The following is a 24,450-nucleotide window of genomic DNA, read 5'->3' as shown; positions in this document are numbered from 1 at the left end:
GATACCCGAGGCCTGTGTTTGTCTCTTGATCTGCTTTTTAGATGGGTCTTTTTTAATATTGCTTTATTACCTAATCGCTTAAAATATAGCACTTAGATTTTGTCTTTGCAAAAGCGCAGGAGAAGAATCCCCAACACGCAGTGTTAAACAAAGAGGCTGTTTATGACTTATAGGCACGTATTGCGAACAGGGTCATTTTCATTAGGCTGATTTGGTGAATTCCCAAGCTGTCGGGTTCTGCCAGAGCCATCTTTAAAATAGAGTCATTGGTTTAACGGAGATTACACAGCCAGCTGCTACTAGATGTTTTGAAGGAGGCCCCTCTAGACCTGTGGTATTGATCTCCTTTTACCTCTGACATTACCCAGATGTTCATTTGACCTCTCTCTGCCCAAGAGGACCCTGCGCTTCCATGGCAACAGACATTATGAGAAGCCCTCTCTAAGTCACCCAACTGACAGCCCCTGACTGCTGACATATTGAATGTGCTTCTGCAGGTGGTCAGGGATGAAGTGATTTTGTTACTGCTGGAGGTTAGTGACTTGTGTGTCAGTGGAAAGGGACATTTGTGATATGCTTATACTGTAGTCTATATTTTACCATTCTGAAACAAGACCAACAGTAAAAACTACCACAAAGTCAAATACTCTATATTACCTGTTAAATACGGGTGTAAGTATACTACGTCTTATGACCAGAATTGTTAAAATTGCTGTTACAGTGGAAACCTTCTTATTCATATTCATTTTCTAAGCTGTAGTTTACAAACATCGTATCGTATATTGTAGTAAACACCTCAGGTAAATACAGCAGTGCCCAATTTTCTTAAGAAAACAGTGTTAATAATGTTGTAATAAATTGGACCCTCATCTGGGATTGTAGATCTTTAAAGCCTATTATAATAAATTAGAAGGTGTAAATATAACTAAGGTAATGTTTTAGTGATAAATTGATACGTGAAATGCAGTCAAAGGGACCTGCGCAAGAGGAGAAATGGTTTATTGTGGGAGTGTCGCCTCCACCTTTATCTGCTCATTGTAAACTGATCACCCAAAAAGAACTTTTATTCAGAAAGAAGGGTAAGCATGCTGAGCGCAGACCACTTGAATTTCAGTACTCTGAAGCTGTCGGTGAGGTAGCCATCAAGTGGTCTTTAAACTGGGGACTGAATGCAGAAAGAAGTAAACCAACAGTCTAAACCAGCAAGGAGATTAATTACAGGCACCAATTAGCTCTGATGATTCAGAGCTCAGCTGGGGTCAAAGGCAGCAGACACAGCTGTCCCCCAGGAGCAGGGCTGGGGACCACAGGCATTGAAGGAGCCTGTTCGAGTGATGTCACTTCCTCTCGTCCACAGGTGGGTAATCATGGCCCTGGAGGGCCAGTGTTTCTGCAGGCTTTTCATCTCTTTACAACCTAAATTAGCTTATTATTGGCTTAAAGGGACCCATTTAGCAGCCTCTCCTAGCTCTCCATTTGCTGTGCCTTTGAAGAGATCTATAAAACTGCAGACACATGGCCCTCCAAGACAGGGATTTTTCTTCCCTGCCCTGGTCTCTCAGGGCAATTCTAACTCCCTACTCAGGGGGGTCACATCTTTTGGTGCAGTGAGTGAGACATCGTTTAGGCTCTGTGGCGACTGGCACTGGCTGAATTCTCACGCTCTGTCTCTGTCTTTCGGTCTTTACACTGTAAGGACACTTGTGACCTGGAGGCCCAGTCCTCCATAAAATTACCATTCTCTTCTCGTCACATAACCTTTACAAGATAAGTCCTTCACGGAGAATCTTAATGTGTCACACAGTGTCTTTTTGCAGGCCTTCACCTGTGGTTTTCTCCAAATCAAGCAGGTTCTAGATATAAGAGTTCAGCATAATACAAAACACAGCTCCACAAATATGAACTCTATTTACATATTGCCTTTGTAATTCATATTTTCAGAATAAACCGGTATTCCTCCCAAACGCAGGCATCCATTTGCTCACGTCTAGGTTTTTCAACAGTGCAGTGCTGATTATTTAGAGGTTCCTTTCCATTAGAATCATTCTAGTAGGAGGGCAATGACCACATATGATAATCAGCCCACACAATTACCTCCAGCTCTTTCGGCTTCAGCAATTAGTTCCCACAGGAAGGAAGTTGTTAACAATAAGGCATCTAATGGACTGACGAAAGTCACCACATGCCTCTGCAGATGAACTCCCTGAAACGTTAAGCTCAAACCAGAAAGTATCAAAAATGTTCCACAAGCATTAATAACCATTATGTTTTTCGGTGTAGAAATAAAGTTTAATTAATGTCATGTTCTGCGTTATTTTGAGGAAGGAAAAGGAACTATTTTCCTATTTGCCATCTTACTTTGTTACTATAGAATCACAATGTATTTATATGGGATATTTTGCTATTGATCCACACAAAACACTCTATAATGTCAAAGTGAAAACAAAATTGTACAGATCCTCCTAAACTAATTATAAATATTAAACAGAAAATAAGTGATTGCATAAGTATTCATCCCTTTATTGTGACACACCTAAACAGGCTGTGGTGTCACCAAATGTATTTTAAAGTCACATTATTTGTTGACTGGAGTCCACCTGTGTGCAAGTACTGTTTCACATGAGTTCAGGATAGATATACCTATCCTATGGTTGATAAGTATAGCTCCCAACAAAAAAACAGATTTTTGTGACCTCAACAGTAAGAGCTATGTTTGGTGCAAGCATATCAGTGAACATCATCCTGAGAATACCATCCCTACTATGAAGCATGGTGGTGGCAGTATCATGCTATGCTGAAGCTTCGCTGCATCAGGGCCTGGAAGACTTGTGTAGATAGAAGGAAAAATGGATGCAGGAAAGTACAGAGCAATTCTGGAGGAAAACCTGCTACAGTCTGCAAGAGACACGAGACTGGGGAGAAGATTCTTCCAGTGGGACAGTGACCCAGAGCATACAGCCAAAGCTGGAGTGGTTGTAAAAGAAGGCAATGCTCTGGAGTGGCCCAGTCCAAGCCTGGACCTCAGTCCAATCCAGAATCTGTGGCAGGAATTGAATAAGAAATCGTATGGCTGTAATTTCTGCCAAACGTGCCTCTACCAAGTATCGCCTCAAAAATGTTCAATACTTATGCAATACGTTTTTTTCATTTTATATTTATATCTGCAGAATTTTGTTTTCACTTTGACATTAAAAGGTGTTTTCTGTCAACCAACAGCAAAAACCCCTAGTTAAATGCATTTTGGTTCTATATTATCACACAATAAAATGTAAAAACGTACAAGGGGGGTGAATACTTTTAAGATTGTAATATTTAATAATAATATCATAATGTAACATGTTGATGAGATGGACATTACAAATTAACATACAAATAATAAAAACTCTTATTTTCCCTCTCTGCTCCTGCACAGAAGCTAGTAATACCCTTTGGGAATACGAGGTGCAAATACAATCTGGGTTCTTTTGAATAGTTCCACTCAACCTCAGGGATGAAGTGGTCCATTTGAAAGCAAAGTTATCATGATTTCAATACCCCTAATAATATGTAATTTATTTTAAGGTTTTCTGTCATGTACTGTGTTTCATACATACAGTATGTGTATCGCAGTTGCGAATCGTCTCTCAGTTATCACGTCTCTACAGAACAGTGTGTACTGCATGTTTCTGAGAATTTATGGCTCATTGGTGGTTCACATAGGGATATTAACAACCACGATAGTTGATGCACCTGTAGAATTATATTTAATGTATATGCAAACATTTAAGCGATATCTGTAACTACTGCAAGACACAATCTAAAGCGGAGTTTCAGATAGAGTTGAATGATGAATTAATCATACTGGAGACGTTTATAACTCAACAGAGCCATCTAGTGAAATTATGCTGGAATAATTATATTTTTCACTCCCACAAAGATTTTTTTTGTTAGATTATAACCGTTAAATAATGACATGGGTGTGTGATGTAACTCACATCAAGAATAATCGTTTTCATATTCATTTGGATAACCTTTCCCTTTTTAGGAAGGTTTTCAATGTATGCAAACGGTAGTTATTCAGTACCTAAGCCATACTCGCGATACAAAATACAAGAAACTGTTCTAAAACTTTGTCACAGTCAAAAGAAAGAAAAGTAAAAACAGAGTGAAATCACTGTTAAAATCATAGCGCCCAAAAGTAAGAGAAACTTGGAAAGCACTGAAAACGAAGGTAAATGCAAGGCTAAAAACAGAAAAATATTCAACCACACCATGCAGATTTACATTTTTTTCATAAAAGATCTCGAATAATTAGTTTACACTCTCTAATTTTTAACAGTGTAGCGAGCTAAAGTACAAATGCTTGCTATTAAGATGTTATTAAGTATAAATATAGAACTGCGCTAGCAAGAATTAATAAATGACAGATAAACTGGTTTGACAGTCACCGCGCGCATCCTCTTCCTTGAGGTCATGTGTAACCCCGTCTGACGTCATCTGAATGCGCCCGGGGTTTATTTTCACAGCACCGTACTCAGAATTGTCGGTTAGAGGATCGTGCACATTTCCCTACATCGTCTTTTAGAAAATATTTTGATAATTGTAGATGCTGTAAACCTGTTCGTATGTGTAACACTTCTATATCGCCTGATATTATATTATAACCACAAGATACGTTGTATTTTTTTAGTTTAAGAGTCTAATAAATGCTAACATTTTAGGGGTACACTTAACGTAAACAGTCCATGCGATGAGTGACTAAAAGACCTTAAGATTAACTAGTAATCTGGAAATGTCCGCGCAGGGGGACTGCGAGTTTTTAGTTAAGAGGGCCCGGGAGCTCGTGAATGAAGATCCATGGGCAGCCAAAGCGTGGCTCATCACTGCTCGAACCCTCTACCCTTCAGATTTTAATATACAGGTAAGTCATTACAACATTACGCACAGTTAATAGGGTCAGAACAGTTCAATTGATTTTCACAGGGCACGATATTGTTCTAAAGTGATGCTGTAGTGAACATCAGTCTGAACTGTCCCCTGAAGACACCTCGTATTTTAAAAATAACAGCAGGGACAGCTGCCTTGTAGAGGTGAAAACGGCAGTAGAACAACTGTATTCCTTTTCCTTTTATGATAGAGAATGATGGTTAGAGAAAATGGAGAAGAATCAAGGTATCTAAAGGCTGACCGGGCTATCCAGTGCAGGAACTCCTTTTTGTTTGATTAAAATGACGCTGAGAAAGCACCCACGTCAATGTTTAATAAACGGCATTTGTATGTCTGTCTTTCCGTTTTCTTTCAGTATGAAATGTACACCATTGAGCGCAACGCAGAGAGGACAGCCTCAGCGGGGAGACTGCTGTATGACATGTGAGTGCTTTACCCCATGAGTACACCTTTTTGAGAGCTGAGAATTGATCCGAGGGTCTCGCTCAGCTGTTTCTTGAAAGACGCCGGGGTGATAGCTTCAGCAACAACTGTGTAGTTTGTTCCACAACCTTTTACAAACAGATATTCCTCCTGTTCTGGGTTTTAAATGCATGTGCATATAGTTTCTGCTCACGGTCAATGGTTCACATTGCACTGTCCGTTCTTGAGAAACAAACTGCTGGGTTGACATTTCTTCTGTAATTGTAATTTTCAATGAGCTTTGCATGTTGATGCTTCAGTACTGTGTGTGTCTTTGCATTTTGTGAATTCCTCCAGGTAATGGCTCTTTTCATTTTCAGCCCAAGATACTTAAAGGCCTGAGTCATTAGAAATTGAAATGATGTAAAACACTGCTTATATGGTTTTATTTCTAATCGGTGACCGCGTTATCGGAAGTGTGGATCCTCCAAATAACATTTCACGAGCTGGAAATCCCAAAGCAGACGTCAAGACTTGAAGTCTGGTTTCGAGCTGGCTGCTTTCTAAGGAAGATCAAATGGCCTCATCGGCAGTCCTGCGGGTCCCACACAGAGCAGGGTGGCTGTGACTGACAGGCCAGGCCTGTCCCTGGGGACACGAGCTGCTGCACTGCAGAGTGTTCACCGTGACCGCAGGATGACAGTGAGACTCTGAGGAGGCCGGATATCTGTGTCTGTGTCCCTCCAGGTTTGTGAACTTCCCTGAGCAGCCGGTGGTGTGGCGGGAGATCAGCGTCATCACTGCCGCCCTGCGGAACGACTGCCAGGACAAACACGCCCAGTTTCTGAGAGGTGAGGGCTCTTATGGCCAGCAGCCATATCACCCTGCAACTCACAACTGGCAACCCACTGAAGCTAAGCGGGTGTGAGCCTGGTCAGTACCTGGATGGGAGACCTCCTGGGAAAAACTAAGGTTGCTGCTGGAAGAGGTGTTAGTGGGGCCAGCAGGGGGCGCTAACCCTGCGGCTCATGTGGGTCCTAATGCCCCAGTGTAGTGACGGGGACACTATACTGTAAACAGGCGCCGTCCTTCGGATGAGACGTAAAACCAAGGTCCTGACTCTCTGTGGTCATTAAAAATCCCAGGGTGTTTCTCGAAAAGAGTAGGGGTGTACCCCGGCGTCCTGGCCAAATTTCCCATCGGCCTTTATCAATCATGGCCTCCTAATCATCCCCATCTATGAATTGGCTACATTACTCTGCTCTCCTCCCCACTGATAGCTGGTGTGTGGTGAGCACTATGGCTGCCGTCGCATCATCCAGGTGGGGCTGCACATTGGTGGTTGTGGAGGGGAGTCCCCATTACCTGTAAAGCGCTTTGAGTGGAGTGTCCAGAAAAGCGCTATATAAATTTAAGCAATTATTATTATTATTATGCGGAGGGCCTAGCCTGGCGACATGGGCCTCTGATGAGCTGGACAGTCTGGGAGTTGCTGAACTGGCCAGGGCGGGCCAGCTACAATACCAGCTACTTGTGATTTGTATCTGTTTTTGTATTTTTAAACACTCTGATGTTCTAGAGTTTATCAAAAGGTATTGCCATTTTTAAATGTAAATGTCAGGGGTCTGGTTGGATTAGAAATGGGGACTGGGTCACATCGCTCAGGGATTAGATTGCAGAAACAGTTTACACGTCAGTGAAGAAGTACGTATTGTACATTTACTTATTTTTAAACTAATGTGAGTTATGATGTTTGTTCTTTCTGCTTAGTTAATTTTTCTGCTCATGATTGATTTTGTGACGAGAAGACCTGTTTTAAAAAAAAAAACAACAACAAGCAAAAAATCCCTTTGTGCAGCAGTTTTGTGGTTCTTCTGGCCTGTAAGTCAAGGAAATCAGGGTAGAGAACAGTTTATAATATTTTTAGTGGTATTTGTTTAAAGGTTTCCTTCCTGTCTCAGGGAGACAGCCATTAGTAGGTGGGCAGTCAATGGGCAAAGTGCTGGAAAACGTTGGACTTTTAATGAAGAGAGGAGTTAGTCCAGTTGAGCCCCTCCGAGGAGTGAAGACTGGAAGACCTCATGGTTCTCCAGGACTCGTCTGGCAGGCGGGAGAAAGCCATTGCCGGGCGCTGTGGCCTGACCGCCAGCTGCGTGTCTTTCAGGCCTGTTTGAGACGCTGCCGGGCCGGGTGCAGTGCGAGATGCTGCTGAAAGCCACCGAGCAGTGCTTCAACACCCTGGAGAAAGCCGAGATGCTGCTGCTGCTGCTGCGGCGCTTTCCTGAGTCTGTCGTTCAGCACGGGGTGAGTGTGCAGTGTGTAAGGAGGGAAAGTGAGTGTGTGTGAGGGGTACGGGGGTGGGGGCGAGTGTGTGTGTGGGGTACAGGCTGGGGCGAGTGTGTGTTTGGGGTACGGGGGGTGGGGGCGAGTGTGTGTGTGTGGGGTACAGGCTGGGGCGAGTGTGTGTGTGGGGTACGGGGGTGGGGGTGAGTGTGTGTGTGGGGTACAGGCTGGGGCGAGTGTGTGTGTGGGGTACAGGCTGGGGTGAGTGTGTGTGTGGGGTACGGGGGTGGGGGTGAGTGTGTGTGTGGGGTACAGGCTGGGGTGAGTATGTGTGGGGGGTACGGGGGGTGGGGGTGAGTGTGTGTGGGGTACGGGGGTGGGGGAGAGTGTGTTTGTGGTACAGGCTGGGGTGAGTATGTGTGTGGGATATAGGCTGGGGTGAGTGTGTGTGTGGGGTTCGGGGGTGGGGGTGAGTGTGTGTGTGGGGGGTGGGGGTGAGTGTGTGTGTGTGGGGTACAGGCTGGGGTGAGTGTGTGTGTGTGGGGTACGGGGGTGGGGGCGAGTGTGTGTGTGGGGTACAGGCTGGGGCGAGTGTGTGTGTGGGGTACAGGCTGGGGTGAGTGTGTGTGTGTGGGGTACGGGGGTGGGGGCGAGTGTGTGTGTGGGGTACAGGCTGGGGCGAGTGTGTGTGTGGGGTACAGGCTGGGGTGTGAGTGTGTGTGGGGTACGGGGGGGGGGGGGGCGAGTGTGTGTGGTATGTGGAGGTTATCCTAACAGAAATTCAGGTCAAAACAGAAAACTAAGCATACATCTTTCAGTTTATTAAGGCGCTTCTCAGTGGCATAATCCTTAATGCACTTCAGTTATATCTCTAATTGTTGCCACTGTTTCTGTGGGTTTGGAAATATATACCAGCAACCAACATTTTTCAGCATTCTGCCATTTGTAGAAACTTATAAATTATAGGAAAATCAACCAAGTGCAAGTTTAGAGACACAAATCATAGAATATGTTTGAACATTCAGGTCTCAGGGTGATGCAAAACAGGGTCTTGAACCTAGCAGCGTTCTGGGTCGGAGAAATGGAGTCTGACTGATTTGTTATCAGATGGATCTTTCAAAAGTTTCCCGTCTGTTTTCCTGCAGGTTAATCTGGGGGAGACGCTGCTAGAGGCAGAAAGCATTGAAGACCAAGAGTCACCAGTCAACTGCTTCAGGAAACTGTTTGGTAAGGGATGTGTTTTTGGATGGCTGGAGCACTGGTGCCTTGAGAATAGAGAGACTTACATTCTCCGATTAGTGAATCACAAGTTTAGGTAGGGGGGATGGAACAGCACATTTTATAACAGCATTTTGCTGAGTTCTGTATTGTTTTTCTGCTTCCGTTTTTATTTTTAGTATTTTTTTGCATTGACCCAGACACGTTTTGTGACTGGCCTTCATTTACACTTTTGAATGACTGCCCCGAAGTGCAGAAAATTATGTGTAGCTTTTCTTAATAGCTGCAAAACCTCATGGTAATAATGAGTTACCATTCTTCATGCTTTTTTGTCATTCATCTGATCGTGTGTGTATTGGTACTGCTATAAAGCACATTAATGGCGATCAACATAAAAACGTAAAAAGGGGGGAGTGCAGCTGATATTGTTGAGGTGATGCAGAAGATAGAGGGTTTAGTGTGGAACAAAACTGTAACTTCCTGGTGATAGAATAAAGGGATACTGTGTGACCCAGACAGAGTATAGAAACAGTATAGAAATGACAAAATGTGGGTCTCGTTCTCCTCCTTATCTTGAGAAATTCACCTTCAGTGGGAATTCTGGTAAATAAGAAATATATATCCATCCAAGAAAAACTCTATTCTATAGCTAAGGTGCTGCAGAGTAGCTCCACGTAAAGTGTTGCAAAGCTTTCAGATTTTCAGGTCTTAGTAATTTGTCTTAGTGAAGCTTAGAAAAACACTCAAGCAACCTTTATAGCACAGACAGAGAAGAATCTTGATGGTTTTCAATATTCCAGTGTCCTGAGCATCATCTTCCCCACGAGATGTGAGACTGAGCTTTAAAGCTGTGGTCAGTTCTGTGCTTTGGCTGACACCCTGTTTTAAACATATGAAAAGCAAAATCACCTGTTAAATCCCTGAACAATCAGCTATTTTCCGGTTAAAACAAATTGAGGCTAGGCTTCGTTTTTGGTAGGGACACGTAAATCTGTTGGTTAAATAAAAATAAAAAAGGAATGACAACAATTGTCAGTTGACTGAGACTGAGTTGTAAACTGTACTGCTGTGTGTTATTACGTCACTATTGTCAATGTAATTGTCAAAAAGCTTCAAAATATTTAAATGTCTTTGTTATTGCAGTTCTAGACGGGTGCCTGTATTGACACAACATACACAATGTTTGCCTATATTGTTTTGGCTACTTGTTACAAAAAACAATTTCCGGAATATATCCAGGCGAAAGTGATCAGGTAAATTTCAGGGCTTCGCTGTTGATTCTAAAGAAGTCTTTTGGGTTGACTTTGTCAGTGCCTTTGAGGATTTTCCATACATTCGTTAGATCCGCTGGAGGTCTTCACCGAGACTAAATTAATTCAGTTCTTTCAGTCTGGCACTGCGTAGGGTATTACTTTTAGCCTGCAAATGTAACCGGTTGCTCTTTTGTGAGCTGGTTTCAGAGCAGCAATATCTGGAATATCTGATCCATAAAAATGAAGAAAAAAAATCTGTAACCTGGAGTCCATCCTGTCCTATTTTCTTGACATTAGCAAAAATAAATTAGAAGACTGTAACTGTATAAAGTGTTGCAATGCTTAACTATTTAAAAGATAAAATGTGAAAAACAGAAAAAGGAAACAGAATTGCATTAGGATCAGTGTCTAATGTCATGATTTTACAGGACTTTGCATACTCATACTGTGCTAGTGCCTTCTCTTCTTGTCCTAGTTTTAGTGTTGTTTAAGCAGTCTATTAATTTTGCTGTTGACAACACGAATGAGGTAGTGTAGCCAGTTAGGTCTAACGAACTTGTAGAAATGTAAGGCCAAGCTCTTTGGTTAACAATATTTTCAATATTTTGTGCAAGAAATCCCTTGAGAATTTTCACCACTTTTGCAGTGTGTGACGTCCTTCCCCTCATCATCAACAACCCCGACATGCGCCTGCCTGCTAGCCTGCTCTACAAGTACATGCACAAAGCTGCCGAATTCTACATCAGCTACGTCACCAGGAGCCCCACTGTGGAGAGTCAGCTCCAGGGTAGGGCTCTCAGTTACAGCCGTGCATCACACAGTATTGCAGTAGCTCGCAGACAGCTTCATGCTTCCCTTATCCATCTGTCCTTGGGATTGTTAAGCCACACTTGATATGAATGAAATTGCAGCTGTCTGATGAAGATTTAAAAGTTTTGTCAGCTGCACATTCCTTAAAAAAGAATTGATTGCTTTTTTGACACTGTAAACAGGGGGTTACCTACTACATGACACAATGATTGGTTCATAAAACACTGCTCTTGGTGATGCAGATGCTTGTAAGTAACAGAAATGCACATAACTGAATTCAGATTGGGGGATACTAATTACGTATTTGTATTATTATTTATTGCATTATTAGTATTTGAGGAATTTCTCATGAATCTGTTAGCCAGCAATCTGCTGTTGTATGTGCAGCGTGGAGTGATATTTTCTTGCACATGCGCGTAAATGCTGAATTTTTAAAGGTAGAACCAGAGTAAAAAGAATTGATATACCTTTGTACACGAGAATCCTATGAGTCATATAAGCAATTGAGAAGTGTAAGGTGCTGCACTGACTTTTCCGCAAACCGAAGAGGTTTGAGTGGGGAGCTGCAGCAGCCCGCGCCTGCAGAGGAACACGGGGAGGTTGATCTGACACTGAAAAGCAAAAAGAAAGAAGAAAACGCACAAAGAGGAATTAATCTCTGCTTGTTCCTTATCGTAGACCGGCCAAGCCCCCTTTTCCCTGCGCTATCCTGCAGGCTGATTTTCAGATTTCTGCCCAGGTGTCCCGTCTTGCCCCCCTCTCTCTGACTGTGCTGTTCCCCTCTCGCGGCGATCAGGGTCCCAGGACGGGGGCAGCCTCAAGTCCCCCAGCGCGCGGGGCTCCCAGCGCTACGTGATCGAGGGGCTGACGGAGAAGTCCTCCCAGATCGTGGAGCCCTGGGAGCGCCTGCTGGAGATCCTGTCGGTGGTGGGAGTGAGGTGCGAGTGGCAGATGGACAAGGGCAGCAGGTGGGCCAAGCAGCGGTCTCCTTTGTCGTTGAAATGCACACCTCTCTGACGCCACAGAAACGGACAGCTGTGGGCAAGTTCAGGAACCCCTGCTTGGATCTTTATGCAGGTGGACAGGGGGATAAGGTCAGGATTGCAAACGTGATGCCAATCTGCCCATTAGTGGCACAACCTATAGTGGTCACATGCCAGCTGCTGAACCTGAGGAACACCCCAGGAAGTGCCAGTGGCTTCAGGCAGATGAGTGCCTGAGACGGGAGGTGGAACTTCTGTTGTAGTTAATGCCATCAAGAGCCAGCTGGGCATACTTTCCCTTAGTGCCAGCGGTATCCACGCAGGGCAGATAGGGCTCTTTTTCCAACAGGCATGGCAGCCAGTCTGGAAGTGACGCTCTGAAAGGCAGACAGATGGAAGCTCTCCTCTGCACTAGCAGCTATTGTATACATGTATGGACTAGCAGTGTGGTACAGTGCCTGAGGCCTCACACTCATAACGGGAAGGTTGAGGGTTCAAATCCCAGGTGAGACAGGCCATGGCATCCTAAAGCAAGGTACTTTTCTGCAGTGCAGTACCCAGCATGTGTAAATGGGAGCAAATGTTAGTCGCTTTGTAAAAAAGCATCAGTCAGAGTAGACTGTTAGCTGACATCAGCAGTTAGCTGGTGCTAAATGAATAGAGTGCCTCCCCTTTGGGCTACAGACCAGTGAAGGTCTGTGTTTTCCTCGTCCCTGCTGTGCAGGAGCTACGGGGAGATCCTGCAGCGCATGAAGGAACTGGTGCGCTATCTCGGCAGCTTTGATGCCGAGGCTCACATCCGCTACAGGAACCAGGTGGTGTACTCCGTCATGCTGGTGTTCTTCCGCAGTGCCTACCAGTACGTCAGCACCATCCAGCCCATGCTCTTCCAGGGTGAGTGATCCAGGGCGGTGCCCTCAACACCATGGTCCCTTTGTGCCACCTGCCAAAGACGGTTCAGTGTCTTCCAATTCATGCATAAGTAAAGGGAGACAAAGTGTTTTCTTGTAGAAAAGAACATTACAGTTTTGGTCAGGTCCAGTAAGTTCCAGCTTGTTTAGGTTGGCAAATATCTGATGTCTCCACTCAGGTGGGGACTGATTATCTGATCCGATAACTCTATGAACTGTGAAGGCACTGTCAGCCTTTGTTTGTCAGCAGTGCCAGAGCAGCTAAAGAGTCAAGTTAAGAGACAAATAATAGATAACCAGCCTGCATATCTGTACTATACCATATCCCACATGTAACTATCTCGTTGGCGTGAGGTTTTTGAGGTGTCAGTCTCAGGAGTGGAAGAAACCGGTTTTATTTAGTGTCTGTCTTTTGTAGGGCACAGCTCTCCTGGTGCAATACCCTGGATCCTGGTGGAAGACCTCGCCGCGGTCTACAGTGATGCAGACATCGATCGGAACAAGCACATCCACAAGAAACGCAAGCTGGCGGACGGCAGGGAGAAGACAATGGTGAGAGAGAGAGAGAGCGAGGCAACACGTTCTGTGTCATTTGTGGAAAATGGGTCTCAAAACAGCATGGACCAACAAGAAACATTTATTTATAAGGCCAGTCTTTTGAGAAACTAATATTTAAGAGAATCCCTCAAAAAAGAGCACAAATCAAAATCTCCCAGTGTTTCAATACGAAAACATTATTTTATTGTTACTTTTTCCCCAGTACCACTTTATTGATCAGGCACTTCGCTTGTGATAGATAGTTCAAGTAGGGAGCTGCGTCAGCATGTGTAGGCTGCAAAGGAACAAGTAAAGGATTATTCCAGGCTGAAAAAGAGAAAAAAAGAAATGCAACGTTTCGGCCGTGGAGCCTTCTTCGGGCTCTGAGCCTTCTTCTTCCTCACACCCGAAGAAGGCTCCACAGCCGAAACGTTGCGTTTCGTTTCTTCTCTTTTTCAGCCTGGAATAACCCTTTACTTGTTCACTTGTAGTAGATGATGTGTACAGTGTCTGGGGCTGGACGTGAGTGGGCTGTCCTGTTTTTCGGCAGAGCTCCGATGACGAGGAGGGCTCTGGGAAGGGTCGGGGACGCCACATCTTGGTGAACAAGGCCGAGCTGCCCACCTGGGCCGACATGCTGGAGAGTTTCAGGGCAGCCAGGGAGAGCTGGGAGCTGCTGCACTCACAGGAGACCCTGGAGAACGGTTTGTCAAAGCGCAGGCAGCAGTCTTCTTCTGGGAGGCGCTGATTTAGAGACCAGGGCTGCATATCACTTCCAGAAGAGCTCAAAATAATTCCCAGAAGCACAAAAAGACACACACCGAAGATTGTGCGTCTGGCCCACGACATTCACTGCTAGCTAATGCCCCTTTGTGTTGTAAACCAAATTTATATAAGCCAAACTTCGACTGTGATTTAAGTCTTTTCCCCTTTTGTTTTAGAATGTTTTAGAATGATATAGAAAGGAAGCAACAAATAAAAATGAAACAGTTACCGCAGAAATATTGGTTGGTTTCTTGTTTTCAAAGAATTTGTGCAGCTAATAGGTGTTCCTATGAAGTGTGGCCCAGACATTGTCAATAATTACATTCTGTGATTCTGTTATATATATATAGTGTGTGTTTACATGTATATAATATGTTTTTATTTTTTCCCCCAGAATTTAAGAGAATCTGTTCTTCCTGGAAGACGGACAGCTGGCTGTGGTTGAGGATATTCTTGACTGACATGATCATCTATCAGGTAAATCAGTGAGTCTGAGTCATTTACAACTCAGATTAAATGTACCATAGACCAGTACAGACCCCTGGCAGTGTTGGGGTAAGGTTCATTTACAGTTATAATTACAATTTATATGTGTATAAAGATTGCTGTTTTCATTTGATAAGACATTTAATCACATCTTTACACAGAAGGTTTTTGGATATCTAGATCTACCTCCCTAGCTAAGTGGTTGTGCCCCAAACATTTACTTATTCAAGAAGGAGGCAGATTATTTTTTTAATTCACTTTATTCTGCCTGTCCACGTGCATCGTGGAGAACTATTGTATCAAAACAGTTTGGAGGAGAGAACTGGGAATGAAAGAGAATGAGAGCTTTGCTCAGCTTCCTGGCGTCCTTATTGCAAGACGTTACTCGGATCCAGCTAAACAACACGTGTGTGTGCTTGTACTTTATCAGGTTTTTTTTTTCTGTAAGGTAAAAAAAAGTGCACTGAGCAAAGCTACTCATCTAGCAGACAAGCACAATGGGCCAAAATGAGCTAATCTCATTTGCCACCTTTTGTATGTTTTCAGACCCTGTGATTTCTGTTTGCTCCAGTGCTGTTCCATGTTTCCATTGATAGCCTTTCACTTTCTCCTCTTCTCCTGTGTTCCTGGCCTCTGCTCCAGGGCCAGTATAGGAAGGCCATTAGCAGTCTCCACCAGCTGGCGTCCTTCCAGGCCCCCCAGCAGCAGGTCTCCTCCCAGGGGTCTCTGGAGCACCTCAGGGCTTTGATCCAGCTGGCCTCCTGTCACTATACCCTGGGAGAGTACAGGGTGAGTGGCTGCTTCCACACGGCGGGCAGTGGTTCATCTGTCCACTGTGCGGGCAGTCGGAATCACATGCAACCTGGCGACCTCATCCAGACTCATTTATGCCTCTTGAAAGAGTGTGGACACAAGTTTGACCCCAAAGTTTCCTCAAGGAGTTTGAAGTGAATGTGCATCCGCAACAGATACATGGTCTACAGAGTACATTTAAGTACATTTTGTGGGGAAAGTGTCTGATTGCTGTTTTGATGGTGTGTGATCTTATTGACATCACAGGTCCTTGTAGAGGTTCTGCCCCTTTATGTTACCGGTTGTAGTCTGCTCTCTGATAAGTTCAGATGTGAATATGTACCAGCTTCTCATACAGATGTGCTTCAGAACATTTGTAAGACAAGTGGCTCAACCAATCAAGGCCATTGCACCTTCATGTAATCTGATGTCTTGGAGTTCAAGCCTGCGTTGTGACCAGGAAGTCTCAAGCGCTGTTAAATAGTAATTTCCTGGGTCCCTGCATTCTTGCAGTGGCATCAGTCAAGGACGATTCTTTCCTCAAACTGACACTACACCTCCTGTACGTTGCTGCAGAGCCTGTGACATGTCAAAAGATTAAAGGTCAGGTCAAGTCTGCATTTCCTGTTTCTTGTCTGCATTTCCTGTTTCTCCCTGTGTGGTCACAGGGTTTGCTACTGTGAACTGGGAGGTATTAACGATGACAAATTGGCTAGACACATAAAAAATTGTTAACTGGTTGCAGTGCAATTAGCTGCACTTAAGACTCTGGTTATATTTACTGAGTCCTCATATTCTGTGCCTTCAGTCATACAAAGCTGTACTAAGCCCATCACATTTTTGAAGAATGGCCATGAATAAGATGGGGTCGGTTATTGTATTTAAGGAGTGTGTTGGGTTCAGTGCTCTAGCAGGTGAAGACTGCAGGGTTAATCAGTTCTGCCTGTTTTGTGTGCTGGCCTGCAGATGACCTGTGAGAAGGTGCTGGAGGTGATGAGTGGCCTTGTACCCCAGCCTCAGGACTTGGGGAGGACAGCCGAGGAGGTCACCAGGGTCAGGACTAAATTCCGCAAGGGTGGGTAATCTCAGGATGGGCAGGGAAAGACTGAGATGTGGCTGGATTTATTGTATTCTGGAACACAGTTTTAAATGACTAAAAAAGAATACTGGAAGTTGAGGGGCCAATCATACCGATAACTCTGCTATGTTTGGATTTATCTAATGTCCTACTATTGCATTAAAAATGTTTTTGTTTGTGCTGTAAAATGCCTCCAATGTTGATCTTTCTTTCCCCACTGGTAGGTACCGACCTCAGATTTCTGCCCTGTACAAGTAAGGCCATCATGCCCTTCTGCTTGCAGCTGATGCTAGCGTGTTTTAAGGTAATGGCAGGAAATCAACTGCTATTGGTATATACTAAGGACTGGGACGTGAACAATCCTCATGAATGGCGCATGGTAGTTATCAAAAGAAACATGCAAATGTTTTTCAAAACATCTGGTTAAAGAAACACAGAAATATTACTCGTACTTGTTTTGTGCAAAGCAACTGGACACATCCCAAATGATTACTTTCTGCATTACTGTGCAACATTACATGACAGCACGGAAGTTACATGGTTTTAGACCAGGGTGGGAAAGTCCAGTCATTTGGAGTCTGCAGGATCACTGGCCATGTATCTTTGTACAGAACGACAAAATCCTAGTGGGATTTTTTATCTGGTCTTAATTTCATTGTAAAACCTGCATGAGTCAAACCTAGGAGAGCAGGAGTTGCCCGTGAGTTAGTTTTGCCCATATTCTGACCAATATGGGAAATATTTTTATATCTAAAAGTATTTTTATGGATTTTCTGTCAAAATATTTTTTCTTTGTTGTCCCTCTTTACCTCATTGTGTTTGTCGGGTTGTCGTGCCAGCTCCGCGCCTTCACCGACAACAGAGACGACCTGGCTCTGGGTCATGTGATAGTCCTGCTGCAGCATGATTGGCCCCAGGGAGAAGGCCTGTTCCTGAAAGCTGTGGATAAGATCTGCCAGCAAGGCAGCTTCCAGTACGAGAACTTCTTCAACTACATCACCAGTATCCTCTCACTCTGGAGTTCCCTGCGTCAGACACTGGGTAGTGTCCCTGCCTCCCAGTGCTTAGCCTTACTGTAGGATTATAGGTGTGTTTCTTGGTAAGTGCTTGTATGCTAGTCCTGTGAGCGAGGCCAGAATTCAGTCACTACACAGTATTGGCCAGGATTCTCCCAAGGGTGATGTAATCCTAGCTGGGTGTAAGGGGGTAGGATGTCCAGGAATCTCTCGACTCTTGGCAAACGGCGACTATTTCAGCCTCCAGGCTGCTTGTCGTTGGTGAGAAACGCGTCTCTCCTCCAATCTGAGCAGGACTTGCGGTACAGGGCTGTGTTGGCTGTGAGGAATTGAAAGTGACTTGCAAGTGGGTAGGTCAGAAGTGTCAACCTACACTTCCTCTTTCTCTGCTGAGTGCAGTCAGGGTGCCATGGCCATATGCTGAGAAGCAAAAACGCTTGCTAAATTGGTGATTGCACGGTGAGGTTGGAACAAGAAAAAAAAATAGGAGCGAGCTAAAACTTCAGCGCTGTGGAATTTTCATTCAGTAAATTGAAAACAAAAATGTTCAGTAACGAGCTGTTTTTTATTTTAGTCAGCAATGACTAAGTCTAAATGGTTTTGCATTTTTGTTTGAGTAAATTAAGATGAGACAGATTTGCTTCTTTGATTAAAACTAATTTTCTCACATCTCCCCTTTCACAGAGAGATTTGAAATAGTGCTCATGAACTCAGTTAAAGGTTATGATAGTATGATATTCTTTTATGAATAGAATTTTTTTTTCTTACACCTTTGTCCTTTGTGTCCTATAAGAAATTATTTTCTTTGTAACTGAAGGAATTGGACTCGGTGCTCTAAGTAACTGCAGGGTGCACTTCACCACTGGTATTTATTTAGTGAATCGGGACTGTTTGTCAACCACAGCAAAAACAATTTCTCTGATCAGAAAGGATCTTTGGTTTCAGCTCTGGAAAATTTCTTAAGGAAACTACATGCTGGGCTTAATGCTTTTGAGTTATCTGTCGATTTTGTTTGGATAACCTGAGAAATATAATAGTCTTAGTGAAACTAAACTGCAGAAATTAGATTGATGCTTTCCTTTCTTCTTTCAGAACTATAGGCTGCAAATAGTTTCACTGGGTTTCTCTAAATCCACTTTTCCAGAAAGTACAACAGCCCTGTGTCTTCTTTCACTCTTCAGGATTAAGAGATTTGTTCCACTGACAGAGTACAGTAAATTAGGAGTAACATCCTCTAGGACTCTCGAGCCTAAAGGAGCTCATCCCAGTTTCCACAGCATTAATCACACTCTGGATGGGGTGCTAGACTGTTACAGGGATACCCTCAGCAATGCTGGTGCCCATTGAAACTGGCAAAGGGTGCAATTGAAACAAACTACAACAGAGTCCAACATCAGTGTCCGTAACTTCCAGTTATGCGTACACAGCCCCAACGCCTGCTCACCCTGCCTGCAGTTCCGTCCTAGAGTGGTTTCCCGTCAGCTCTCTCCTTGACAACCCCCCTTGCAGATATTGACATGCTGGAGGAGTTTGCTTACCTGCGCACCACAGAGGGAGGCAAGGTGCAGCTGGAGCTCCTGCCCAATCAGGGCATGCTCATCAAGTAAGTTCCCCCGCTGAGCCCCCGGATCGTCCACATTGGCACCTGCTCACTCTGGTGGAGATCATGCGGAGTGGGGAAAGGGACAGTGTTGTAGCAGCCACTGGAGGGGTGAGACACGGAGCAGGAAATCCAGGACATTTGAGGTCAATCAGCAGTTCACTTAATAAGTCAATCAACTGATCAACCGATTCTGTTATTTAGAAATCACTTTTTATATATATATATTATGGCTAGCATCTAAACATGCTGTAAAATAAACACCACAGACCTTGAAGGCATTCACAATATTTGCAACGAAAGCAGCTTCATTGCCAACAAGATGAAGAAAAACAACTAGTTTAAACTAGAGTATTAAGCCTTTAGTCTTTTGTTGAGGTTTAAAAGTAGTCTTAAACTGCAAACTGTGTTTTGAGGCAAGGTACTGCACAGATTCGTGACATTTTACAGCCTAATGTTAGTGAAGAGCTGTACGCTGGCATCAGCTCCAATGAATGAACAGCTGGAGAGGAAGGCGATAGGTGGTTTGGAGTAGAGCCTTTTTAATTAGACTTGCCAGTTACTTCTTGTTGATCTCAGCAGGATATGGTGTAGTCTTTTTTCATGTCTTGGCTAACGGAGGCAGAGTCAAAGCATGGAGCAGCACCACACGAGCTTTTACAATTCATGGAGGAAGGGTTCGTCAGTGCACAGCGCTTTCAGAGCTGTTGAGGAAGTTTGCGGTAACTTACTGGGGCGTCCCCGGATGAGCCCAGATGAAACGGTACACGCGTACCCTCCGAGGCGTTCCGGCATGCCAGACAGTTTGTTTTCCAGTGTTGTCATCTGGGGGGACGGATGATCATCCTGGCCAGTTTCGCGATTACCTGGAGAGAGACAAGAAGCTCTGTTATGACCGAGCTTCAGTGTCTTTTTACTGTACGGTGAGGAGAAACCAAGTCCTGCCCTGTGCGCAAACCGTGCGCGTCTGTCCTGGCGGCCTATTGTGGGTGATGGATGTTGCTGTTTGCTGTCTCTAGGCACCCCAGCCCTTCCATGGGGCTCCTACCCCAGGAGTTTATCCCCATCCTGCCGCCTGGCGTACCGACTTCCGACAGGTACCCTCCCCAGCCTGCTCATCACCTGCCGTTTTTTTTGTTAGTTCTTTCCGCGTGGTTTTTTTTTTTAAAGCCATCGTTGTCCGTTCTTATTTTTGCCGCCCAGTTCATTCATCTCTTGATTTTTTTTTTTTATTATTTTTTTTTACAAGCTGTGATCACAACCCCACTCCACCCCTCCACACGTGTGCCTCATCGCGCCCCTCCGCGGGCAAGAGCCATCCATGATTACATTGTGGAAAGGACTAAAACCGCGAGCCGCATTGTGACATTTTCACCCCTCTGGGTTCCTGTGGCACGTGCCCCATGCTGCCCAGTCAGCCTGTGTTTGAGGCGCTCTGCTGTCGCCATCCAGCCATCCCTTTTGTCTGTCCTCTCCATGAACCAGGTGTTCTTGCATGACTGACTGTGCACTAGCCGTTAGACTTAGCGGTTGTCCGTGATTGAAGTATGCCAGCCCTGTGCAATTGTAATCTTTGCTAAAAGCAGCAACTTAATGTCACACTGGGTTTTGAGCGGTGCATCAGAGCAGCGTGCTGCTGTACAGGATTTCATTCCCAGCCCAATTACAGCTCTCTGTTGATTTCACAGCACCTCGGAGAGGAAGGGCCGGTGAGTATTGGGGAGCGTTTCCACATAGCACTACATGTGAACTTGAATCCCTGGCACTTCAGATGACTTTTGAAAAAGAAGCACACTTGTACAATGGCAGACAAGAGGCATGCATTATCCTCATTTTGGGGGGGAATTACTGCATCGTCATCATCAGCCCATCTGCTAGACAGCAGCAGAGTAGCACAGGACCCACCACTTCCGCAAGAGCATTCAGATTTGATCAAAGTGTAGGTTAAAGCTGACAGTCTGACATGATGATGGTCTACTGAGATGACTCAGTAGATCCCCACATCAGAGCCCTAGAAACCACTTTCATGTTTTCACTTATGTTTTCAGATCCATTAGATCTTCTTGTGCTGCGATTTACTCAGTGACAGATTACTCTTAGAAGATTTTCGCCGTTTTCAGAACTAGCATCTCAGGTGGTCAACTTTGAGATCCTCTTTAGGTTTCTGAGCCTACATCGCATCATTTACTGTAAATCCCACCTCGGGAGGTGGAGATTGTCCCAACTGGAGGGAGATGCAGTCAATTTGTCCATCAGTGGGCATCTCTCCTGAAGTTTTCTTTTTGTGTCAACCGTTTAAGTGCAGTTTTCGTGCGGAAATGAAGGTGGTTCAGTAATCGTGTCAGGGAGAGAGGAAGGGTGGGAGGGCAAACAGCGCTACAGAGCATCAGGTCTCCTTGTCTCCTCCTCTGTCTCGCCCCCCACTCACACAGGCACCACACTGTCACCCGTGGCATCACCAAAGGGGTGAAGGAGGACTTCCGGCTGGCCATGGAGAGGCAGGTGTCCCGTTGCGGGGAGAACCTGCACACCGTGCTCCACCGCTTTTGCATCAACGAGAAGATCATCCTCATCCAGTCCCTGCCCTGAGAGCTGCCCCCCCAAACCCCCCTGCCTGGGCAGGTCCATGGTGACACCATGGAAGCAGCTCGGGCAGATGGGAGTCTCCGGTGGCTGAGAGGCGCCGTACTCGCAATGCCCCGCGCTGCGGTTTGCGTCCGATCGCTACCCCGAGACCGGACCGCTGATTTGAACGTGAGCCGGAGTGGACTCGCGCCCCTGTGTCTGCTCCATCGCCCGTGCAGCTCAGTCGCCTTCTGCAGGACTCCCGGTGTGTGCTGCCAGCATGCGGATTTTATCCACGGATTCGAAACCAGGGCGAAAAGAGGCGGTGATGGATTTTGTATTCTCTAATGATTTCAGAAGCTTATTTCTTCTGACTTCGGAGTGAAATAAAACATCCCTGTGTGAGAAACCAAGGCCTGATCCATAAATGGAAGAAAACCAGGTGAATTTCAAAAATAGAAACCAAAGGGAAAAGATGGGCATATCCATGATATCTGCTTCTCCCTCACCTTACTGTAATACGGAAGACTGGGTTTCTGTGTCGTAAAAGTGTCATTCTCTCACAGGTTTTTGGGGGTCAAGACTTACCAGAATGGTTAATGTTGTAGATCTATGTGACATAGCCATGTGCAGGATGTTAGATTAATGCAGCCTTTTCAGGCTTTAAAAAGCTACATAGCTTTGAAGACTGATTCAATCGATATAGTCCATGGTGTATGGATCTTCATATCCCCAAGTAGTTCAGGTGGGTAGCTGCGTCATCTGCAAAGGAACAAGTAATAGGTTTATTCCATGCTGAAAAAAGAAGAAACACAATGTTTCGTCCGTGGAGCCTTCTTCGGGTGTCCTCTCAAGCCTGAAGAAGGCTCCACAGCCGAAACGTTTTCTTTCTTCTTTTTTCAGCATGGAATAAACCTATTACATGTTCCTTCATATCCCCAAGTAGCTTTGTAATGGTTGCCTGTCGTTCAATATGCTTGTGCCAATATTGTGCAGTCAGGACTATTTAAATTCTGTTTTCTTTCTTAAGAGAGGAGGGGATTATCATTTTTCAACGTGTCAAAATTGCCTTGATATATGTCATGTATGTCTTCTTTTCAACTGGATAAATTTTGTGTTGGTCTTTAATGACTTAGATATTGTACTTTTGACCTGTTGAGCACTGATGTTTTAAAATGTATCTTTTTGTACACATTGAATAGAAGAATGTCTTTTTATTGTAACGTGTTTTTGCTTAAAACCTTTTTAGTTTTATTTGGTAAGAAAACTACTTAAACTACCCGAATCAGAAAATATTTCACGTCGCTGTAGCATAATCTTGGGCGCATCAGATGACACATTCCTGGAAAATTCTTGTTTTTTAAGCAATTAAACATTGAAAAAAGATGTTGCTTCGAGTTGTTTGACTCACAAAAGTAATTGAACAGTATTATATTGGACTTATTTACAATGAATGATAAAAAACAATTTTATATAGCGCCTTGAAAGGTGGCTTCTCAAAGTACTTTACAGAATGACTACAATAAATACAAAGAATACACAAGATAAAACACAATTACAATACACAGAGGAGCCCGTGGATGGTGGTACTAAGTATAGTAGGAGCAGAGGGGTAAAGAATGGTACCAGTTAAGTAAAGGCTCTTTACCCCAGGTATTTAAAAAGCCGACCGGATGTCAAAGTAAAATTATGACGCTATCACTGTTATCGCGGGGGCGTCACCGTGCAACAAGGAGGAGCAACAAGTTCACAGTAAAATTCCGCTTGGAAGTCGATAGTACTGTAGCAACACCACAGAATGTGGACCTTTCTGTTATTTCTACTACTTCTACTAAATGACATAATGAAGTTTGTGAAAGGAGACAGTGGAGAATACGGTGAGTAGTAGCTCGTCTTTTTTTACTTTTCTTACGGCAACGTCGGTCTCGCGGCGTTTAGTTATTTCTTTACGGTCTTGTTTCATAAAACGTTTCATTTTGTAAGTTTTACACTATCATATCAACATCTGTCAAATAGACAGAACTCTTCGAAATGGTAATGAACTGTGCGAGGAGGAAAATAAAAAAAAACTCGCTACGGATCTGCTAAGAATCTCGCCGTTCATTTAATTCATTCATTCGTTCATTCTCAATTCATTTAGTGATCTGAAATAATTCAACCTAAACTAACTCTGGTGTAACTGGTAAATTCATCAATCGATGAAAGGTGTGCTTTTTTAATACGTTAAATTTAGGGGAGAACGCAGCAGGTGTAAATGCAAAAATGCAAGCATTGAGTGTCAGCCTCAATGCTTAGGCGGGTATTAGGATGTCGGAATTATCAAGCACCAATCGAAACGCAACATTAACAATACGATAAGGCGTTCGCTTTCTTTGATTTATATTTGAGCAGTCCTTTGTGGTTCACAGTGAAGTTGAGCTGTGAGCACCGGCAGTCAATCAATCAATCAAATCAATCCTGTTTTATGTATCAAGTGCACAACAATACGGCATACACCGGTCGCTGTCGGTAATGAAACACTTTTCCCGCAAGCCCGCAAGGCGAGAGAGGAGAGAGATAACAGAAGTCGATTTCACAACTCTCTGCACTGCTTTAACCAGGCAGTGGTGCAGCCACTTACTGTAGGATGCCTTCAGTGGTGCACCTGTAGAAGTTAGTCTGCTAACAAACAGGAGGCGCTGCCGTGCTGTCTTGGCTACGCGGTTGGTGTATTGGGATCAGGTTAGATCGTCTGTGATGTTAACACCTACTGTAGGAATTTAAAACTGCCGACCCTCTCCACTGCAGAGCCGCTGATGTAAATGGGAGCGTGGTCTGCTCTCTGG

General features: G+C 44.4%; 1 protein-coding gene across 6 annotated transcripts; it reads left to right on the top strand.

Moving 5' to 3' along the window:
* The first annotated feature begins 4,481 nt into the window (after positions 1-4,481).
* Positions 4,482-23,011, top strand: ints10 (integrator complex subunit 10). 6 transcript variants are annotated; one of them, XM_088624003.1, is made up of 19 exons: positions 4,482-4,900; positions 5,282-5,349; positions 6,076-6,179; positions 7,493-7,632; positions 8,757-8,838; positions 10,729-10,869; positions 11,689-11,860; positions 12,600-12,769; positions 13,205-13,338; positions 13,874-14,027; positions 14,483-14,565; positions 15,217-15,363; positions 16,333-16,441; positions 16,669-16,748; positions 17,284-17,446; positions 18,970-19,063; positions 20,080-20,157; positions 20,749-20,769; positions 21,493-23,011. In XM_088624003.1, exons 1-19 carry the CDS (start codon positions 4,772-4,774, stop codon positions 21,647-21,649), a joined length of 2,226 nt encoding a protein of 741 aa, XP_088480129.1. In that variant the 5' UTR covers positions 4,482-4,771; the 3' UTR covers positions 21,650-23,011. The 6 variants fall into 6 exon arrangements, 5 of the variants coding, with proteins under 5 accessions (XP_088480129.1, XP_088480142.1, XP_088480136.1 ...); XR_015934909.1 differs by having other exon boundaries at positions 20,080-20,769; positions 21,493-21,620; XM_088624016.1 differs by lacking the exon at positions 20,080-20,157.
* Positions 23,012-24,450: the final 1,439 nt, after the last annotated feature.

The sequence above is a fragment of the Lepisosteus platostomus genome, chromosome 1, assembly GCF_059453375.1.
Source record: "Lepisosteus platostomus isolate fLepPlt1 chromosome 1, fLepPlt1.hap1, whole genome shotgun sequence".
In the NCBI taxonomy this organism is placed as follows: Eukaryota; Metazoa; Chordata; class Actinopteri; order Semionotiformes; family Lepisosteidae; genus Lepisosteus; species Lepisosteus platostomus.
This window is presented reverse-complemented; position numbering and strand designations above follow the sequence as displayed.

Coding starts and splice junctions, on each gene's coding strand:
- ints10 (XM_088623989.1), top strand. CDS start 4,772: ATGTCCGCGCAGGGGGACTGCGAGTTTTTAGTTAAGAGGGCCCGGGAG. Junction 16,442..16,668: donor CAGGACTAAATTCCGCAAGG/GTGGGTAATCTC, acceptor CCCCACTGGTAG/GTACCGACCTCAGATTTCTG. Junction 17,447..18,969: donor CTTCTTCAACTACATCACCA/GTATCCTCTCAC, acceptor CCCCCCTTGCAG/ATATTGACATGCTGGAGGAG.